At 37.6% G+C, this 18,160-nt stretch overlaps 1 protein-coding gene across 1 annotated transcript in view; it reads left to right on the top strand.

Annotated features, from left to right (window-relative positions):
• Positions 1-14,547, top strand: part of SNX3 (sorting nexin 3) — a 36,510-nt gene extending 21,963 nt beyond the window's left edge. The window contains exons 2-4 of the mRNA XM_070417978.1: positions 7,442-7,537; positions 11,845-11,969; positions 13,800-14,547. Of these exons, the coding sequence (XP_070274079.1) occupies positions 7,442-7,537; positions 11,845-11,969; positions 13,800-13,905 (327 nt within the window). The 3' untranslated portion in view covers positions 13,906-14,547. The remainder of the gene's footprint in view (positions 1-7,441; positions 7,538-11,844; positions 11,970-13,799) is intronic.
• Positions 14,548-18,160: the final 3,613 nt, after the last annotated feature.

The following is an 18,160-nucleotide window of genomic DNA, read 5'->3' on the forward strand; positions in this document are numbered from 1 at the left end:
GTGTATAAATCATATGGGGAATTCTTTTTATTTTTATTTTATTTTCCAGTATGTTTGTTCACCAAACATTTTTTTAAAATAATTCTTTATTATTGAAAATATTACCTATGTCCTGTTTTCCCCCATTGACCCTCTCCAGCAGCCCCGCCCCACCCCAGGCCCTCATTGCCCCAATTGCCTGTGGCCATGGGCCATGCATAGATGCATACAAGGTTCTTGGTTGATTATGTCCCACCCACCCACCCTCCTCTGCCTTCCCTCTGAGATTCTGCACTCTGTTCCATGCTTCCATGTCTCTGGAGTCATTCCATTCATCAGTTTATTTTGTTACTTAGATTTGGGGAACTCTTTTTAAAGAGCCCATTCCACTAAAAGCTGGTTTAGTTGTTCTGAGATATGAGGTAGGACTCAGGACTTTATTATTATTAATGACTACTCAGATTATTACCATTGAAAACTTATTGAGCTGTACTTCAATGTATTTGTGCACTTTTCTATGTTTGTGTTATACTTCCACTTCAGAAATTGTTTTAAGCTACTCAGGAAATTCTGAAGTTTACCAGGTTGAAGAACCACTGATGTCTTTGATTTCAATAGTTGAGGTAGGATATGGAGTAGAGATTTTTGATTGACTTCTTTTTGCTCTTTTAACTTTGTGTCCCATATTTAGATGTTATAAATGTTATATTTTGTAAAAGCTATATAAAATTTCATTTTACGATTGTAAGAATTTAGTTATGTTTTTTAGTTTTGTTTTGCTATTACATAAACACTGCTAATGTAAACCTCTGCACCAATATCTTTTTGCATGAGGAAATATTTGTAGGATTAATCCTTAGTGAACCTCTTGGCTCAAAAGATATATGCATTTAAAGGAATGATATGGGGATGTAAAGTACAACATAGGGAGTATACTCAGTAATGTAGTTACTGTGCATGGTGTAATATGGCTACTAGACTTATCAGGGTGATCATTTTATAAGGTATGTCAGTGTCTACTCACTATGTTTTACACCTGTAACTAATACTGTATGTCAACTCTAATTGAAAAAGAATTTTTTTGAAAAAGGGGTGAAAGATGTCACCAAAATGGTCTCCTTACAGGTTGTGCCAAATTTTCACTACCATTAGCATGTATTTGTATTTATTTATTTTTCTTTTCAATGACTTTTTTAAAAATATATTTTTATTGATATCAGAGAGAGGAAGGGAGAGGGAGAGAGATAGAAACATCAGTGACGAGAGAATCATTGATTGGCTCCCTCCTGCATGCCCCCTACTGGGGATCCAGCTCACAATCCAGGCATGTGCCCTGACCAGGAATCAAACCAACATCTCCTGATTCATGGGTCAAGGCTCAAACACTGAGCTACACAAGCCAGGCATTAGCGGGTATTTTTAGTTGTTTATCTCTCTACCCTATTGTCACTGGGAACTAAATTTTAATGCGTGCCTGTTTGATATATGAAAATTGGGATCTTACTGTTTTAACTGGCATTTCTTGTGTGAGTGAAGTTGGGTGTTATCGGCCATTAGTTTTTCTGTGTTCTGCCTATTTTATTTGTCAGGTTATTCATCTTTATCTTTCATTGTTTTCTACCTTCTTTACCTTTTAATGAAATTATCTCTTTGTTTTTTAAAAAATATATTTTATTGATTTTCTACAGAGAAGAAGGGAGAGGGATAGAGAGTTAGAAACATCAATGAGAGAGAAACATCAATCAGCTGCCTCCTGCACGCCCCCTACTGGGGATGTGCCCGCAACCAAGGTACATGCCCTTGACCGGAATTGAACCCAGGACCCCTCCGTCCGCAGGCCGACACTCTATCCACTGAGCCAAACCGGTTCGGCACCTCTTTGTTTTATGTTGCAGATATTTGTCTACAATTTGTTCTTGATGTTTCAACTTTATTTTTGTTTATGATGTATGGTATTTTTAAGCACATAAATTTATATTCCCCACCTTACCTAGCACTATACTCTAGTATAGATGCTCCCAGGATGTAATAATAGTTGAATCCTCCCAAAACTGTTGGAAAGAATTATTATCTTTGCTCCTCTTTCTTTAAAAATAAAACAAGCCCTGGCCGGCTTGGCTCAGTGGATAGAGCGTTCGCCTGCGGACTGAAGGGTCCCAGATTCGATTCCAGTCAAGGGCATGTACCTTGGTTGCAGGCACATCCCCAGTAGGGGGTGTGCAAGAGGCAGCTGATGGATGTTTCTCTCTCATCGATGTTTCTAACTCTCTATCCCTCTCCTTTCCTCTCTGTAAAAAATTAATAAAATATATTTTTAAAAATAAAACAAAAACACCAAAGTAGAACATTTTATAAGTGTTTAGTTGAAAGTGACCAGTGAGAAGAGTTTGTAATCAGTGGTGATAGTTCAGTGGCTTAAACAAAAAAAACCTGTGCATTTTCCATTTGTATTTTGATCAAGTTGAATTGAAATTCCTTGTGATGATCAGGAAGTCATTGACAGGCAAACTTACACTCTAAAGCAATGAGCAAATAATATTAAGAATTACTTGATGTGACTATCAAAAGCAGGGGTCCTCAAACTTTTTAAACAGGGAGCCAGTTCACTGTCCCTCAGACCGTTGGAGGGCCGGACTATAGTTTAAAAAAAAAACACTGAATAAATTCCTATGCACACTGCACATATCTTATATTGAAGTAAAAAAACAAAACGGGAACAAATACAATATTTGTATTTGCATGTGGCCTGCGGGCCGTAGTTTGAGGACCCCTGATCAAAAGTATGGCAGTCTTTATACAAAGAGAAATCATAGCCAGCTGAGAAAACTAAATAAAAGAATTTTCTTTAAACTAACCATGATCCTTTTTTAATGTATAATCTGTCAAACTATTAGCTAATCATAGAAAGGATTGGATTTTTTTCTCCCTCCCACTCCCCTACTATTAAAGTGAATCAGATATAATCATGATTGTGTCAAAAGTTCAAAAGGGAAAATGGGAGGTAAAATGAGCCAGATTGGCACTCTTCCCTCAACATTGTACCTGTAAGCTTGATATGTTGTTTCAGAGATTAACTTTATAGACTTCCGTACCCAGAAGTATGAAAATTCTTAGGGAACTCTTTTCACAAGCTTGATCTTAACATACTGAATAAAGAGAGCAGCTAATCCCCTTTGTAAAGTAATTTGAGAGGAGGGAATTCAAAATGTAAAATCTCACCTGCATAAAACACTCAATTCTGTAAAGGCCTTTCTACCTGTAGACACTTACAAAGACTTAATATTTTAATGCGGAAGGGTGAACTTGGTTAAAAAGCCAATGAGTGAAATTAGAGAGAAATAATCCAGTGCTTTCTTTCTGGGAATTATCATCCTGCTCTCCAGGGGACCTAATTTTATTCCCTGTGGGGAATGAGAATACCTCTCTGTACAGCAAGCCAGCATCTCTAAATATAAGCTTGACTTTTAGTATAATAAGAGTCTTGTTAGGTGCAATTTGCTCTTAGTCATTAATACAATGGACAAATGTTGTGGTTACCTGGGAAAGAAAATTCAAGTGCTTTTAAACCTCTTGTGAGATTTGGTTTCATGCTTGAAATCTATACAGTGTTATGCCCAATAGCATCTGTAGAAGATTCCAAGCTATAAGGTATACAACATAGAGAAGTTAATACACTTTAGAAAAAGCTTAGACCACTACAAAGTGGGTTTAAGATCCTGAATAAAAAGCTTCTCTTTAGCTGAATGACAATTACCAGTGGCATTAAGTTTAACAAATGATTGGAATTTTCTTACGAGTGAATTTTATATGATGATTTGTATACAAAATAAGAAGGCAGTCTTTTCTTTTAGTGGCAGTTAACTTTGTTTTTCAGCTCTAAAACAGTTTATAGTTCTATAAGTGCAAAGGTTGAAGTAAGGACCAGTTATAATCTGAAAATATACACATTTGACTCTTGAACAGAACTGGCGGTTGGGGTGCCAACCCCCCCATGCAGTTGAAAATCCTCCTGCAACTTGACTTGCCCAAAACTTAACTCCTAATAGCCTACTGTTGGCTGGAAGCCTTACCCATAACATAAATAGTCTATTGACACATGTTTTGTATGTTATATGTATTATATACTATAATCTTACAATTAAGTAAGCCCGAGGAAAGAAAATGTTACTAAGAACATCATAAGGACAATAAACTACATTTACAGTACTGGGCTGTATTTATCAATACCGTAAGTTCATGTCATTTGTTTAGCAATGAATCGTCTGTCACAACTTACATCAATATTGCCTTATCTAATACAAAACACTATAGGTGTTACATGTATTACTCATACTGGATACTAAAAATGTAAAGATATTGTGAAAAAGAAATTCATATTTACAGGTATAAAGTTTCATGAATTGATAACAAAGAAACATATATGACTGTTTTAGGGTAACCTAGTATAGTTGATATAATAGGTCACTATGAAATTATTACAGTAGCACAGTATTACTACAGTTCATTTTATGCAGTTATGATTTAATCTTTACATTTGTTTACATTTCTCTCAACAGCCAATGGTGTGATGTATGGTCTGTAATTGTGTAAGTTTTAACATTTTACAATAGATTTGTAGATATTTTATGATAGTAAATGATAAAATAGACTAGTATCTATATATATTTTATGCATTCATAGTGTATCTAACTTTTTAAAATATTTTTCATATTTCTAGGCTACAAGGCTTGTGAGTTTTTTCAGATTATTGCAGATCTCCATGAAATTTTTCTATATATTTATTGGGAGGAAAAATGCCCAACCAGTGTTGCTCAGTGGTTGAGTGTTGACCCATGATCGCTGGTTCAATTCCGAGTCAGGGTACATGCCCAGGTTGTGGGCTTGATCCCCAGCAGGGGACATATAAGAGACAGCTGATCAATGTTGATGTTTCTCAGTGATGTTTCTATTACTCTCTTTCCCTCTCCCTCTCTCTCTCTCTAAAAAGTCAATAAAAAACATTTAAAAAAACAAAAACAATACTTTAAAAAAAGAGAGGAGAAAAAAAAAAAGCCAAGCCTAATTGGAACCTTGCAGTTCAAACCTGTGTCGTTCAAGGGTCAACTGTAGTATTAAGTATCATTTTCAGTATGATATAACATTAATTGTGTTAGGTAATTCTGTTCCTTACAAACATTGTGATATGTGCATTTTAAAATCTGTTCTTTTTAAAATTAAACTTATTGGAGTGACATTGGTTAATAAAATTATATACTTTCAAGTGTGCAATTCTGTGATACATTATCTGTATATTGCATTGTGTGTTTACCACCCAGAGTCACATCTCTCTCCATCATCTTGTATTTGATCCCTTTTACCCTACTACCTCTCTCCCACCCCCTTTTCCCTCTGGTAACTACCATACTGTTGTCTGTGTCTGAGTTTTTGTTTGTTTGTCTTGTTTGTTCATATTTTTTTTTATAGTTTTATTGATTTCAGAGAGGAAGAGAGAGATGTAAACATCAGTGATGAAAGAGAACCATTAAGCCGGGGGAATGTCAAGAAGGGGAAAAAAAGGAGACATATATAATACTCTTTGTAATACTTTAAGCAATAAAACAAAATTAAAAAAAAAAAAACCAGTTAATATTCCAAAAAAAAAAAAGAAAAAAGAAAGAGAACCATTACCCGGCTGCCTCCTGCATGCCCCATACTGAGGATCGAGCCTGAAACCTGGGCATGTGCCCTTGACTGGAATCGAACCTGGGACCCTGCAGTCTGCAGGCCGACACTCTATCCACTCTATCCAGACTAGTTAGAGCTTGTTTGTTCATTTGTGGTTTTAAAAATTATTTTATTTTATTTATTTATTTATTTATTTATTTATAATTCTTTATTGTTTAAAGCAGTGGTTCTTAACCTTTCTAATGCCTCGACCCTTTAATACAGTTCCTCATGTTGTGGTGACCCCAATTTCATTGTTACAAATTGAACATAATTAAAGCATAGTGATTAATCACAAAAACAGTATGTAATTATGTATGTGTTTTCCGATGGTCTTAGGCAACGGTGACCCCTGTGAAAGGGTCGTTCGACCCTGAAAGGGTTGTTTGACCCCCAAAGGGGTCGCGACCCACAGGTTGAGAACCACTGGTTTAAAGTATTACATATGTCTCCTTTCCCCCCCCATTAACCTCTCCCCAGCCACTCCCACCCCCCTGTTTGTTGTTTTCAGTTTTATATCCTACATCTGAGTAAAATCATGGTTCTTGACTGTCTGTCTGACTTACTTTTTTTAGCATTATATTCTCAAGTTCTGTCCATATTGTTACAAATGGTAGTATTTTACCTTTTCTTATAGCTGAGTAGTATTCCATCCTATATATGTACCACATCTTTATCCAACAATCTATCGAAGGACACTTTGTTTTCATGTCTTGGCCACTGTGAATAATGCTGCAATGAACATAGGGGTACATATATTTTTACAAACAAATGTTTTCAAATTTTGGGGGTAGATACCCAGAAGAAGGGGTTGCCATATTGTTTTCCATAGAGGCTGTACCAGTATACATTCCCACCAGCAGTGAATGAGGGCTCATAAAATTTATTCTTAAAAAAATTATTCTTGATAATAAAATTGTGATGCTATACAGCTTCCGCTAATTGTCCTTAATCATAAACCACTTTTTATTGGATTTGGTATTATGTTCTCTCTTTTTTTAGGGATCAGTAAAAGAGAACAGAAGTCTTTCTTGTTACTTTAAACTTAGAAGTTGACAGAAGTGATTTGTGCAATCTCTAAAAGTTTTCTTCCACTCGATGTAACCTCCAAGTACTGGGCACTATGTTTCTCATTGTTAATTTTCCCCTCAGCCTGTAAAACTCTGGATCTGTGAATCTGATCTAAAGTGTATGGTTCTTGGTTCCCTACTAGTGTCAAGAGTGACTTTTTGGCATTTTTAAAGATCATTAAGAATAATTCTTTATTTCTTCCATTATGCAACATCTAATCTAGTAATAATAAAATATTTTGTATTTCATTTCAAAGTAGTTAAGGTCTATTTCTCTAATGAGCATTATATACTGAGGTGCTATTTAAACTGGATTGCAATCAGCTAGCTGTATCTTCACCCTGTTCAGTTGACGTTTTTATAAATCACTGAAATAGAAAAAATCTATTTGTTTATGTAAAACAAAACAAAATCTTTTGTTTATGTAACTAACCTCAGACAGAATGACATCCAATAGTATATGTGCAAATGTGCATATAGGAAGTGTACTGTAGTGTAAATAACATACTTTTTTAACAGCTAAGCTTCATTTTGCTAAAGATAAAATGACATCTTAATAACTTTGTGACTTTCTTATCTTAAGGTCACCAGGTTTGCCATGTTATTAATTTGACAAACAGATCTCACCACTCCTTATTTGAAAGTCCCTGTAATATGCTTCAATTTAGGAGTGATCTTTTTTGTTTCAGACAAATCTGCCTATTTTCAAGCTGAAGGAATCTACAGTTAGAAGAAGATACAGTGACTTTGAATGGCTGCGAAGTGAATTAGAAAGAGAGAGCAAGGTAAGAATTATTTGTAATGCAACTTGAAAGCAAAACATTCCAAATTTTAATATTTACTATTTCTCAGAAAATTACTTTGAATAAAGTGGGTAAAACAAATATGATTTCTTTTTTTCAAATAGTTTAGTTTTTTCTTATTTCATGGGAGATGGAGGAAGTCTGTAATTTTTCCTCAGAACTCTTCCTTCTCTTGTCTACGTTAGTGGCCTAATTGAGGCCTTTGCTGACTCACAGTTGGATAACACTTACTTCTTAGCATTATCTTACTATTGCTTCCTTTCCTTCTTCCTATTCTACCTTCCCCTCCACACCCCTTGCCAAGTTTCTCTTCCTCAATACATCTCATATATCATTGTATTTCCAGTGTTTTTACTGACTCTTAATAAGTACATTTTTCATCATTATACATTTATATATAACAAAAATTTCTTAGCCCGGCTGGTGTGGCTTAGTGGTTGAGCTTCGACCTATGAACCAGGAGGTCACAGTTCGATTCCCGGTCAGGGCATATGCCCGGGTTACAGGTTTCATGCAGGATGCAGCTGATTAATGATTCTCTCTAATCATTGATGTTTCTATCTCTTTCTCCCTTTCCCTTCCTCTCTGGAATCAATGTTTTTTAAAAAGTTTTTAAACCAGAATTTAGCATACTTTGTGTGATATATGCTGATATTCTTCAGATTAGCTTTTTTGAAAAATATAAAGAAAATTTAATCCCTAGTTGGGTGGCTCGGTTGGTTGGACTGTTGTCCTGTGCACCAAAAGGTTGTGGGTTCAATTCCTGGTCAGGGCATATGCCTAGGTTGCAGGTTCGACCCCTGGTTGGGGTGCATTCAGAAGGCAACTGAACAGTGTTTCTCTTTCACATCAATGTTTCTCTCTCTCCCTCCTTCCTTGCCTTCTCTTTCTAATCAATTTAAAAAATACATATCCTCCAGTGAGGATTAGGGGGAAAAATTTTTTACTGAAAGACAAAAAAAGACTGTAATAAATAGAAATACTACATTCCTGTTTTGGAATATTCACTTTTTTCTCTCTTAAAAAAAATCCTCACTGGAGGGTATGTTTATTGATTTTTAAAGAGAGGAAAGAGGGTAGCGGGAGAGAGAAAAGGGAGAAACATCAATCAGTTGTCCCTGTACATGCCCCAACTAGGATTGAACCTGCAACCTAGGTATGTGTCCTGACTGGAAATCCAACTGCAACCTTTAGGTGGGTATACAGGATAATGCTTCAACCAAATAATTCACTTTTGAAGATTTATTTACCTTGTAAACATTTGAGAGCTCATTCAGTGTGTTCTTTGAGTAATAGAGTTGTGAACAATTAATGTCCCCATTTTTATGATGCTTACATTCTCTTGGATAAGTAGGGGTGGTGGTGAGGGAAAGGCAGAAAAAATAGTGAGATATATATATAACATCAAATGGTGATGTGCTCTAAAACAAATTAAATTAAGAGTTTAGCCCTAACCAGTTTGGCTCAGTGAATAGAGCGTCGGCCTGCGGACTGGAAGGTCCCAGGTTCGATTCCGGTCAAGGGCATGTACCTGGGTTGCGGGCACATCCCCAGTGAGGGGTGTGCAGAAGGCAGCTGATCGGTGTTTCTCTCTCATCGATGTTTCTAACTCTCTATCCCTCTCCCTTCCTCTCTGTAAAAAATCAACAAAATATATTTTTTTTTAAAAAAGAGTTTAAACTAAGAGAGAGCTACTCATATAGGATAGTCAAGGGAAGGCCTCACTTAGAGGTGGCATTTTAGCAGTAGACCTGACAGAAGTAAGGCAGTATCCATACTTATTTATCTCTAATAATAAAAGCGTAACATGCTAATTAGACCTGATGTCCTTCCGGACCACCTTCCGGATGAAGCTAGCGGCAGGAGGGAAGCCCGGGTCCCGGCCTGCCCGCTGGCGGCCAGAGGGGAGCCTAGGTGCCGGCAGCCAGAGGGGAGCCCAGGTCCTGGGTGCCAGAGTGAAGTCAGTGCTGGCATCCGGGGGAAGGCCAACTCTTACATGATTTTCATGCATCAGGACTCTAGTAAATTAATAAAATTCTTATAAAGGTATCTGTCAGGGTCTTTATAAACTTACAAATTTATATATGAACTTTAGAATCTGACAAAGCTCAAAAATAGCCAGAAATTATTTTCAATGTATATTTAAGCACCTACAGACACCAGAACATATCTTTAGACTGTTCTGAAGGGCAAGTAGATTAGTGGATGTAATATAATTTAGAAGCTGACCCATGTGTTTATTGGAAATTTAGTTCATAACAAAAAAACACTGTTGATAAGTGGGGAAAGGAATCTATATTCAGTAAATGGGGTTGAAACATTTGGCTGTCTATTTGGGAATAAAGATTTATAACTCATTGTATGTAAATTATAGATCTTTTGATCTGTAAATGTACAAAACAAGTTAGGAAAGTTTTGGAAAACAAAGGAAATTTTTTATGACTATAGGAAAGAAGTGTCTTCTCCCCCCCCCCCCCCCCCCAGCTTTATTGAGACATAATTGATAAATAACATTGTGGAAGTTTAAGGTGTACAACATAATGATTTGATGTATGTATATGTTGTGAAATGATTACCACAATACATTGATCAGATAATAATAGCTGTTACCATTTTATTTTATTACTAGAGGCCTGGTGCACGAAATTGGTGCACTCTGGGGGTTCCCTCAGCCTGACCTACACCCTCTCGCAGTCTGGGAGCTCTTGGAGGATGTCCGACTGATGGCTTAGGCTGTCAGTCGGAAATCCTTCATGCTGCTGTGGAGGCGAGAGAGGCTCCTGCCACTGCTGCTCTGCTCGCTAGCAATGAGCCTGGCTCAGGGCTTCTGGCTGAGTGGTGCTCCCCCTGTGGGAGCGTGCCGACTACCAGGGGGCAGCTCCTGCATTGAGTATCTGCCCCCTGGTGGTCAGTACGGGTCATAGCGACTGGTCGTTCCACCATTCAGTTGATTTGCATATTAGCCTTTTATTATGTAGGATTATTTTTGCTAATCTGTATGAAGTTGTGTTGCTCTTTCCCTTTTTACCCTGTTGAATTATTGTTTTAGGATAACTCCTAGTTATAGAAACTCTGCTTTAAGGGTTTGAAGTTTTACATCTTAGAATACATATGATTTGTATTACTGTTGTTTACTATTTATAGTTCTCCTTTGTGTTGTGTGATTACACCTTTTTTTCTGTTTTGGTGTAAGATAGGTTCCAGCTAAGTGGTTGGTCATTTAACAGCTATTTGAGCTTCTATTTTGTATGCCCAGCTTTTATTAAAATGACCATAAGTAATCTAAGAGGGTTCTTGATTGAAGGCATTAATAGTCTAGATTGGTGGTTCTCCACAGAGGCAGTTTTGTCCCCCAGGAGACACTTGACACTTTAGGAGACATTTTTTATTGTTGTAACTAGGGGTACTACTGGTGGTATCTATGCTATTAAGTATTCTATAGTGCAAAAGAAAATCCGCCTCCAGTACAAAGAATTATGTAGTTAGTGCCATGGTTGAGAAACTCTCAGATAAAGAAGCCAAACTAACCTGTGAAATAAAGAGCTAGCTAGCTGCTGTTTAATTCAAACAAACATTTGACCTCCAAATAATTTCCAGAAGAGAGATACAGTATAAGTTGATCCTAGAGGATAGTTAGGCTTTGAAGGGCAAAATTTGGGACGTTCCTATAGGGTGGGAAGGAAGAAATGACAGGTCTTTGGGGAAAGATAGGATAGCAGATGTGGGAGAAAGTTAACATGTTTCTTAGCCTAGGAAATGAAAGTGGTGACAAGTTGTTGATTATTTTATCATCACCTCAGACACAAGTAGGATATACCATGTACAGGATGGTCTGAGGTAGAAGAAACTGTTCACTTAATTCTTACTTGCCTATGTCAACATTGTTAATATTTTATTTCTTTGTTGAATTGAGAGTTGATTTTGGTCCCTGCAGTTTCCATCAGAATAAAGCATTGTCTTTCCCAAGTGACATCAAAACTGTCTGGTGGGCGTGGCAGCTTTTATTTCAGTATTGCTTGAATGTTCTCTTTGTATAGTTGTGCTTTGCTAATAAGTCCAGGAAAAGTGATAATTAAGCTAGGGGCCCAGCCATTAAGGAGCTTTGTTCTGATGAGCTATTTTGCATTGAATATTTTTTCATTGTGTTTTTTGCTGATTCCCTTTTATATTTAAACAAGTTTGACAGTGGGATGGCTGTCATAGTGAGGATATACTGTATCTTCAGGTTGTGCTCTATAAATGTTCACAACTTAGCATGTTGAGAATGCTCTTTCCTTATGTTGTTTTAGGTTGTAGTTCCCCCACTCCCTGGGAAAGCATTTTTGCGTCAACTTCCTTTTAGAGGAGATGATGGAATATTTGATGACAATTTCATTGAAGAAAGGAAGCAAGGGCTGGAGCAGTTTATAAACAAGTAAGTGCTTTCTGATTCTCAGGTGTGAGAGGGAACGGTGTTCTGAGACTACCTTATGTGACTACTAGTAATTTTTATATTAAGCTAAACTTTAGTGTCGCTTTTCTTTTTGGCCATTTCCTAACTAATTTTTTGTATTATTTAAACAAAGTAGCAGTATATAACAAGCTGAATATCATATGATAAAATACACTTGAGTGATTGAAAATGAGTATCTTTGTTTTGACTTAAGTTTTGTATTTGTTTTTCTTGGTTAATTTATGCAAATTGCATTTAAAATTATAGCATTTAAAAATACAGTTTTACTTATGATTCTTTCTGATTTAAGGTATGTTCGTTCTAGTAGGAACAATAAAACTTAAAATACATTTGAAATAATTTTGTTTGATTGCAGATGGAGGTATTATCAGCAAGTCTTGTAAAAATGCACATTTTTAAATTTTTATGGCAAAATACATTATTTTGGAAATGCAAGAAGATTTAGGGTTGTTTATCTTTTATTTTAGAAACTCTTAAGCTCAAAGTAAAATTTATAACTTAAAATTTTATTTCCACTTAAAAATGGGAATTTTTAAAAGGCCAATAGGGAGAGTCATGCCAGGAAAGCATTCAGAATAATTATGTAATGTCTTAAGTTTAACCAAATAAGGCCAAATCCTAGAGAATATGGTTGTGTGAGCTATTTATTAGAAGCACTTTAATTTTATCCAGTGGTTTGAAGATCTGTGAGTGGTAAGTAAACAGAAGAAAAGTTATACAAAGCCTTTAACTTCTAGTTACTACTGTAGACATGACCTTCGTTGTCTTTTTATGAACATACTTTCCTTTTAGAGAAGGCATTGCTAGATTAGATGTTTTTAAATTCTGAAATAGAAGTCTCTTTGCCCAGTCTCATCTTGTATTAGGTCTAGTGCAGCCGTGGGCAAACTACGGCCCGCGGGCCGGATCCGGCCCGTTTGAAATGAATAAAACTTAAAAAAAAAAAAGACCGTACCCTTTTATGTAATGATGTTTACTTTGAATTTATATTAGTTCACACAAGCACTCCATCCATGCTTTTGTTCCGGCCCTCCGGTCCAGTTTAAGAACCCATTGTGGCCCTCGAGTCAAAAAGTTTGCCCACCCCTGGTCTAGTGGAAACCTTTAAAAGCAGCCCTGGCTAAGGTAACTCTGTTGGTTAGAGCATCATCCCAATATGCCAGAGCTGCAGGTTCAATCCCCAGTCAGGGCACGTACAAGAATCAGCCAAAGAATTTGTAAACAAGTGGAACAACATATCAATGTTTCTCTCTCTCTCTCTCTCCCCCTCCCCACTCCTCTCTCTAAAATCAATAAATAAAGCTTTTAAATAAATAAAGGCACCCCCCCCCAAAAAAAAAAAAAAAAAAACACACCCTTTGTACATTGGTGCCTATTTCTTACTATTTGGGGCTTTTATTGAACTCCAGTGTATTTCTAGCTCTAATCCTATATCTTTTCCTTCTTTAAAATGGATTCTCAGAATCAGGTCTTATTTCACTTTTAATATTAAAGTTAATTTAAGTTTTTATAATATACTATCTAATAGGTAAAGAGGCTGACTGGGTGCATAATGCCAGAAGCAGTGCAACGCTAGTGATTGAATGTTTTCAAATTACCTTGTGAACCAAAGGAAAGAAAATTTACCATAAACTTTGGTAACATTGTTAGAGCATACCTTTATGGGCAGTTCCGAGTAACACCTACAATTACTAAATTGTATTTGCTTACTAACCTTAAACTATGTGTTCGACAACTCCTCCCACCTCTTTTTATAAAAGATTGGACTAAATTTATCTCTTTTATTCATAGGGTCGCTGGTCATCCTCTGGCACAGAATGAACGTTGTCTCCACATGTTTTTACAGGATGAAATAATAGATAAAAGCTATACTCCATCTAAAATACGACATGCCTGAAATTTGCCGAGAAGTGGCAAAAAAAACTTTCTGTGACTATGAATGATCGTATGCGCCAGTGAAGAAGTTCTAACTAACTTAGCATGCTGCACAGAAACTGGTCTAACATGCCTGCAGTATACTAACACTCATGCGCTCTGCTCTGTTTTGTTTTGCTTTGGCAGTTGACAAGAAGTTAATTTGCTTTAGTGAAATCCCTCATTCCAGCCTTTCTATATAATAGCTCTTCCTTGCTCTTTAATGTGCTGCACACTATCACCTCACACACCTGTTACTCCAGCATTATCCGCAGTGTCCTGACTAAAGTTACTGAACTCGTCTCAGCTGCACAGTTTTTGTGTCATGTTTGCTTCTTGAATCTGATTAACTAGAAATCTCTTATCCCCTTTTTAATATGTGATGTCCTTGACCTAACTTACGTGTAGGAGCACTGGACCACTGGTTGCCAGCATCCTGCACACAAGATACACACTCGTATGCAGAATGTGTCCCTTCAGGCTTGTAATGCCCTTCACATGGAAGATCAACGAGGGGAATCTTTATATTCTGTACAAAAACAAAATCAAATTTATATACTAAAATCATTTGTCTAAAAATTTAAGTTGTTTTCAAATAAAAATAAAACTGCATTTCTGATATGCACTGATTGTGTTGCCTCCGGCTTTTCTTTTCTTCCTTTATAACTTTCCTACTTAACTCACTTGTTGAGAGGGATTATTTACTAATTATATACTTCTCATTCCTGTAACTTCATTCCTCTTTAAACAGTGGTGATATCAAATATGCCACCACCCTTTGAATGGGGTATTTTCTTTTACACAACAAAAAAAAGTGATGTACTAAGAAAAAGAAAGCATTCCTTAAGGCTTATTGAGTCATTATGAAGTACTTTGTGTATTTGAAAAATGCTTTATAATCTCAAGTCATTCTTTTTTTGAAGGCCTTTTAAGATAAGTCAATACCATGTCTCCTAGTTTATAGAAGAATTTTTTTTTTTGTAGTTCATCTGAGTGACTTAAACTTAGCAAGGGTGTAAAAACTTTTTTTGTAGTCGCAGATTCATGCTCTCTAATTTGGTTTGGGATAGTGGCACTCTTGATCTTCTTTAACCAAGACAAACTTGTATAAATGATAAAAAAACCTGACTTGTATCTATATATATATAAAAGCCCAGTGACCGGAATGATGGACGACTGGAATGACCGGTGGCTATGACGTGCACTGCAGCAGCCAACCAGCCTGATCTGGGCCCTGATCGTCCCCTGACCCCTGGCCAGCCCGGTCCCCAATTGGCTCCCAATACCCCGATCAGGGGCGGGGCCAGCTGGCCAACCGCCCATGGCCCCTCCCCCCACCGGCCCAGCCTCGATGGGCCCCCATCGGGGCAGGCTGGCCCGATGCCACCCGTGCACAAATTCATGCACCGGGCCTCTAGTGAATGATAAAAACAAACAAACAGAAAATACATGACTCCTTGCTGCGTAGCCTGTGGTATGGCCAGAGCTTTGCAGCCAGAATGTGGTTTTTAGTTTGACTCTGCACAACATCCGGTGCTTATGGGACCCACAGTGACCCAGAGTTCATCCCCAAGGTAAGGCAGGTTTGTCCTCCCACACCAGAGCAGCACCTAGAGACACGTCTGTCCATTTGAGAGGAAACGAGCGTAGGTCTCAGTCAAATTAGGTTTTCCACCAAGAAGATTGGAAATCACAGGGCAAAGTCAGAGCTGCCCTATAAAGCCTTAGTATTTCACAATTCCATAATATTGGAGCTTTCACTTACTATAAGACACAAAGCTAAACAATGTGAATTTTATTTCATTGAGCTAGGGAAATAAAGTCTGTTTTCGGTATTCAGAACAAAGTAATGGTAGCTCTGCTAAACTGAATGATACCACTAAAGCAGTGGTTCTCAACCAGGGATGACTTTAACCCCAGGGGACATTTGGCAACATCCTGAGATGATGTTGCTCGTCACTACTGGAGAATGCCACCGAAAACCAGTGGGGCAGGAGTTAGAGATGCTACAGACCCTGTGAGGCACAGGATAGCTTCTCACCGTAGAAAAATGTCAATAGTGCTGAGGTTTCCACTCACTGTGGAATTTTGATTTTGGTCATTCATATATGAGGGAATAATGTGGTTTAGGATGCGCTGTATTGGCCTGCTTACTTCTAACCACTACAGTTTCCTAAGGGCCAGCATACTCCAGAAAGCTGAAGGTTTTAAGTTACTCGAAAAGTTACCTATTCCAGGTAACATGTTTTTGCCAGGGATGGTATTCTTCAGTGTTGTCTTTCAGAGAAGTGAAACCATGGTTTATGTTAAAATTACATCTTTAACCTGTAAAGTAAAAATGCAGGGGCTGTTAACTCTAACCACACAGGAGGATGTTCTAGAAGCCCTTAAGAGTCTTCCTAAAAGAATGGAAGTGAACTTGGCAGTGGGTTATGCAGCAAGAGTCGTGGGCTCTGTGTCCTAGTAAGTAATTGCTTCGTCTCAACTCCTGCCAGCTGTAGAGGGTCAACATCAGTGGGACCTTGAGTAACTTAGAGCTGTGAAGTACTAAATGTCAAGTCCATAGAACACCAATGTCTGGGACGTGTAAAGGCTTAATACTAGTTCTCTGATGGCAGTGGTAATCACAGATATATTAGTAGTAACAGCAGATGGTACCACTAAATCCATGGCAGTTTTTGGGTGGATTTATCTGGTATTTGGTTTTTTCTTTGGAGGTTCTGCCCATTATGATCCTCAGTAGTGATGATGACCTCTGGTGGAGGTTGCCGGGAGCATCTTTTATTTATTACATCCTGTGGCTTTTCAGCTTGGCTCTCTTATGGCCCACTCTACGTTAAAAGTCCTATACCGGTTGCCTTGGCTTACTTTGCCTGTTTTGGTTACAGGAGTGAGGATGAATATAGCCGATGAAAGAGGGAGGCCTTTACAGATAAGATTTGTTTGAAATGTGGATGGACAGGTAGAGAGCTTAGCACACTGCCTGGCATATAGATGAACCCCTCAGTAGGTGCTAGCTGGGATTATTACATTATGCAAGCGTTTGGACTGGGAACAAGTTAGAAACTTTTAGAAGGGTAGAGTATGTCTTCCTCAATAGTTCCTTTGTGATCTTTGTCAGAGAACTTTCCTATGAAATAATATTCTCCTTTATAGATGAGAAGACTGAGGCTCTGAAAGGTTAGCCAGGATGTGATGGCCCTGGAATAAGTGTATCTGACTCTTCTTGTGGACAGGGGCTGTGACTTGGTACCCAGGCCTTCTTTGATGCTCAATAAATTTATTGAGTGAATGAAAGGGTGAATTTTCAGTAACATTTCCTGTGTCCGCTAGGCAGAACATAAGTGATTAAATGGCTGGTTTTGTTTTGTTTTTTAGTTTGACTTTAAGTGAGGTATCAAAGCACTTTTTGACCTGAAGAGCTTGCTGATTAGAAGTATCCTATTTTCCCAAACTTAGCTGTATACCATAATTACTCTCAAGATTGGGTCCAAGACTTTATTTTAAAAAAAAAAATATTCCCAGATAATTTGGAAACAGCCAGGTTTGGGCACTTAGCTAGAGGCCCTTTGATTTCTAGGAATTTGGTCAGATTTTATTTTTTATTTATTTGGATATTTTTATTGATTTCAGAGAGGAAGGGAGAGGGAGAGAGAGATAGAAAAATCAATGATGAGAGATTATCATTGATCGGGTGCCTCCTGCACACCCTTCTCCTGGGGATCGAGCCAACAACCAAAGCATGTGCCCTTGACTGGAATTGAACCCGGGACCTTCCAGTCCGCAGTCCAATGCTTTATCCACTGAGCCAAACCAGCTAGGGCAGAATTTGGTCAGATTTTATCTTGGCTACTTTAACCTGGCTACTTAAGTCATTACAAAAAGAAATCAGAAAATTGAGAAAATGTCAGGACTTACCAGATGTTGAGAAGTTACTTTTGTAAATCTTGATTTACAGTAAGTAAAGTTTGCCTTGGGAAAATTCATTCCAAAGCCCAAAAGGGAGTTCAGAGGACAGGGTGCTGGGGAACACCGCCCCACGAAGCTTTTACTGTTAGATGAGTGCCATGCGTGGAAGTGACCAGTAAAATCAATGCGTTTAGCATTTTATATGGGCAAAGTGTTACATAGACAAGGGGTTAAATATGGGCCTTTTTCTCAAGAAACTCAGTCTTGTTAGAACACTGTCATGGAAAGTTCATTGTGAGTACAGCCAGATAGGAGACAGGGCCGGTATG

The sequence above is a fragment of the Myotis yumanensis genome, unplaced genomic scaffold (assembly GCF_028538775.1).
Source record: "Myotis yumanensis isolate MYYU_CA2020_CCGP unplaced genomic scaffold, mMyoYum1.0.hap1 SCAF_6, whole genome shotgun sequence".
Taxonomy (NCBI): Eukaryota; Metazoa; Chordata; class Mammalia; order Chiroptera; family Vespertilionidae; genus Myotis; species Myotis yumanensis.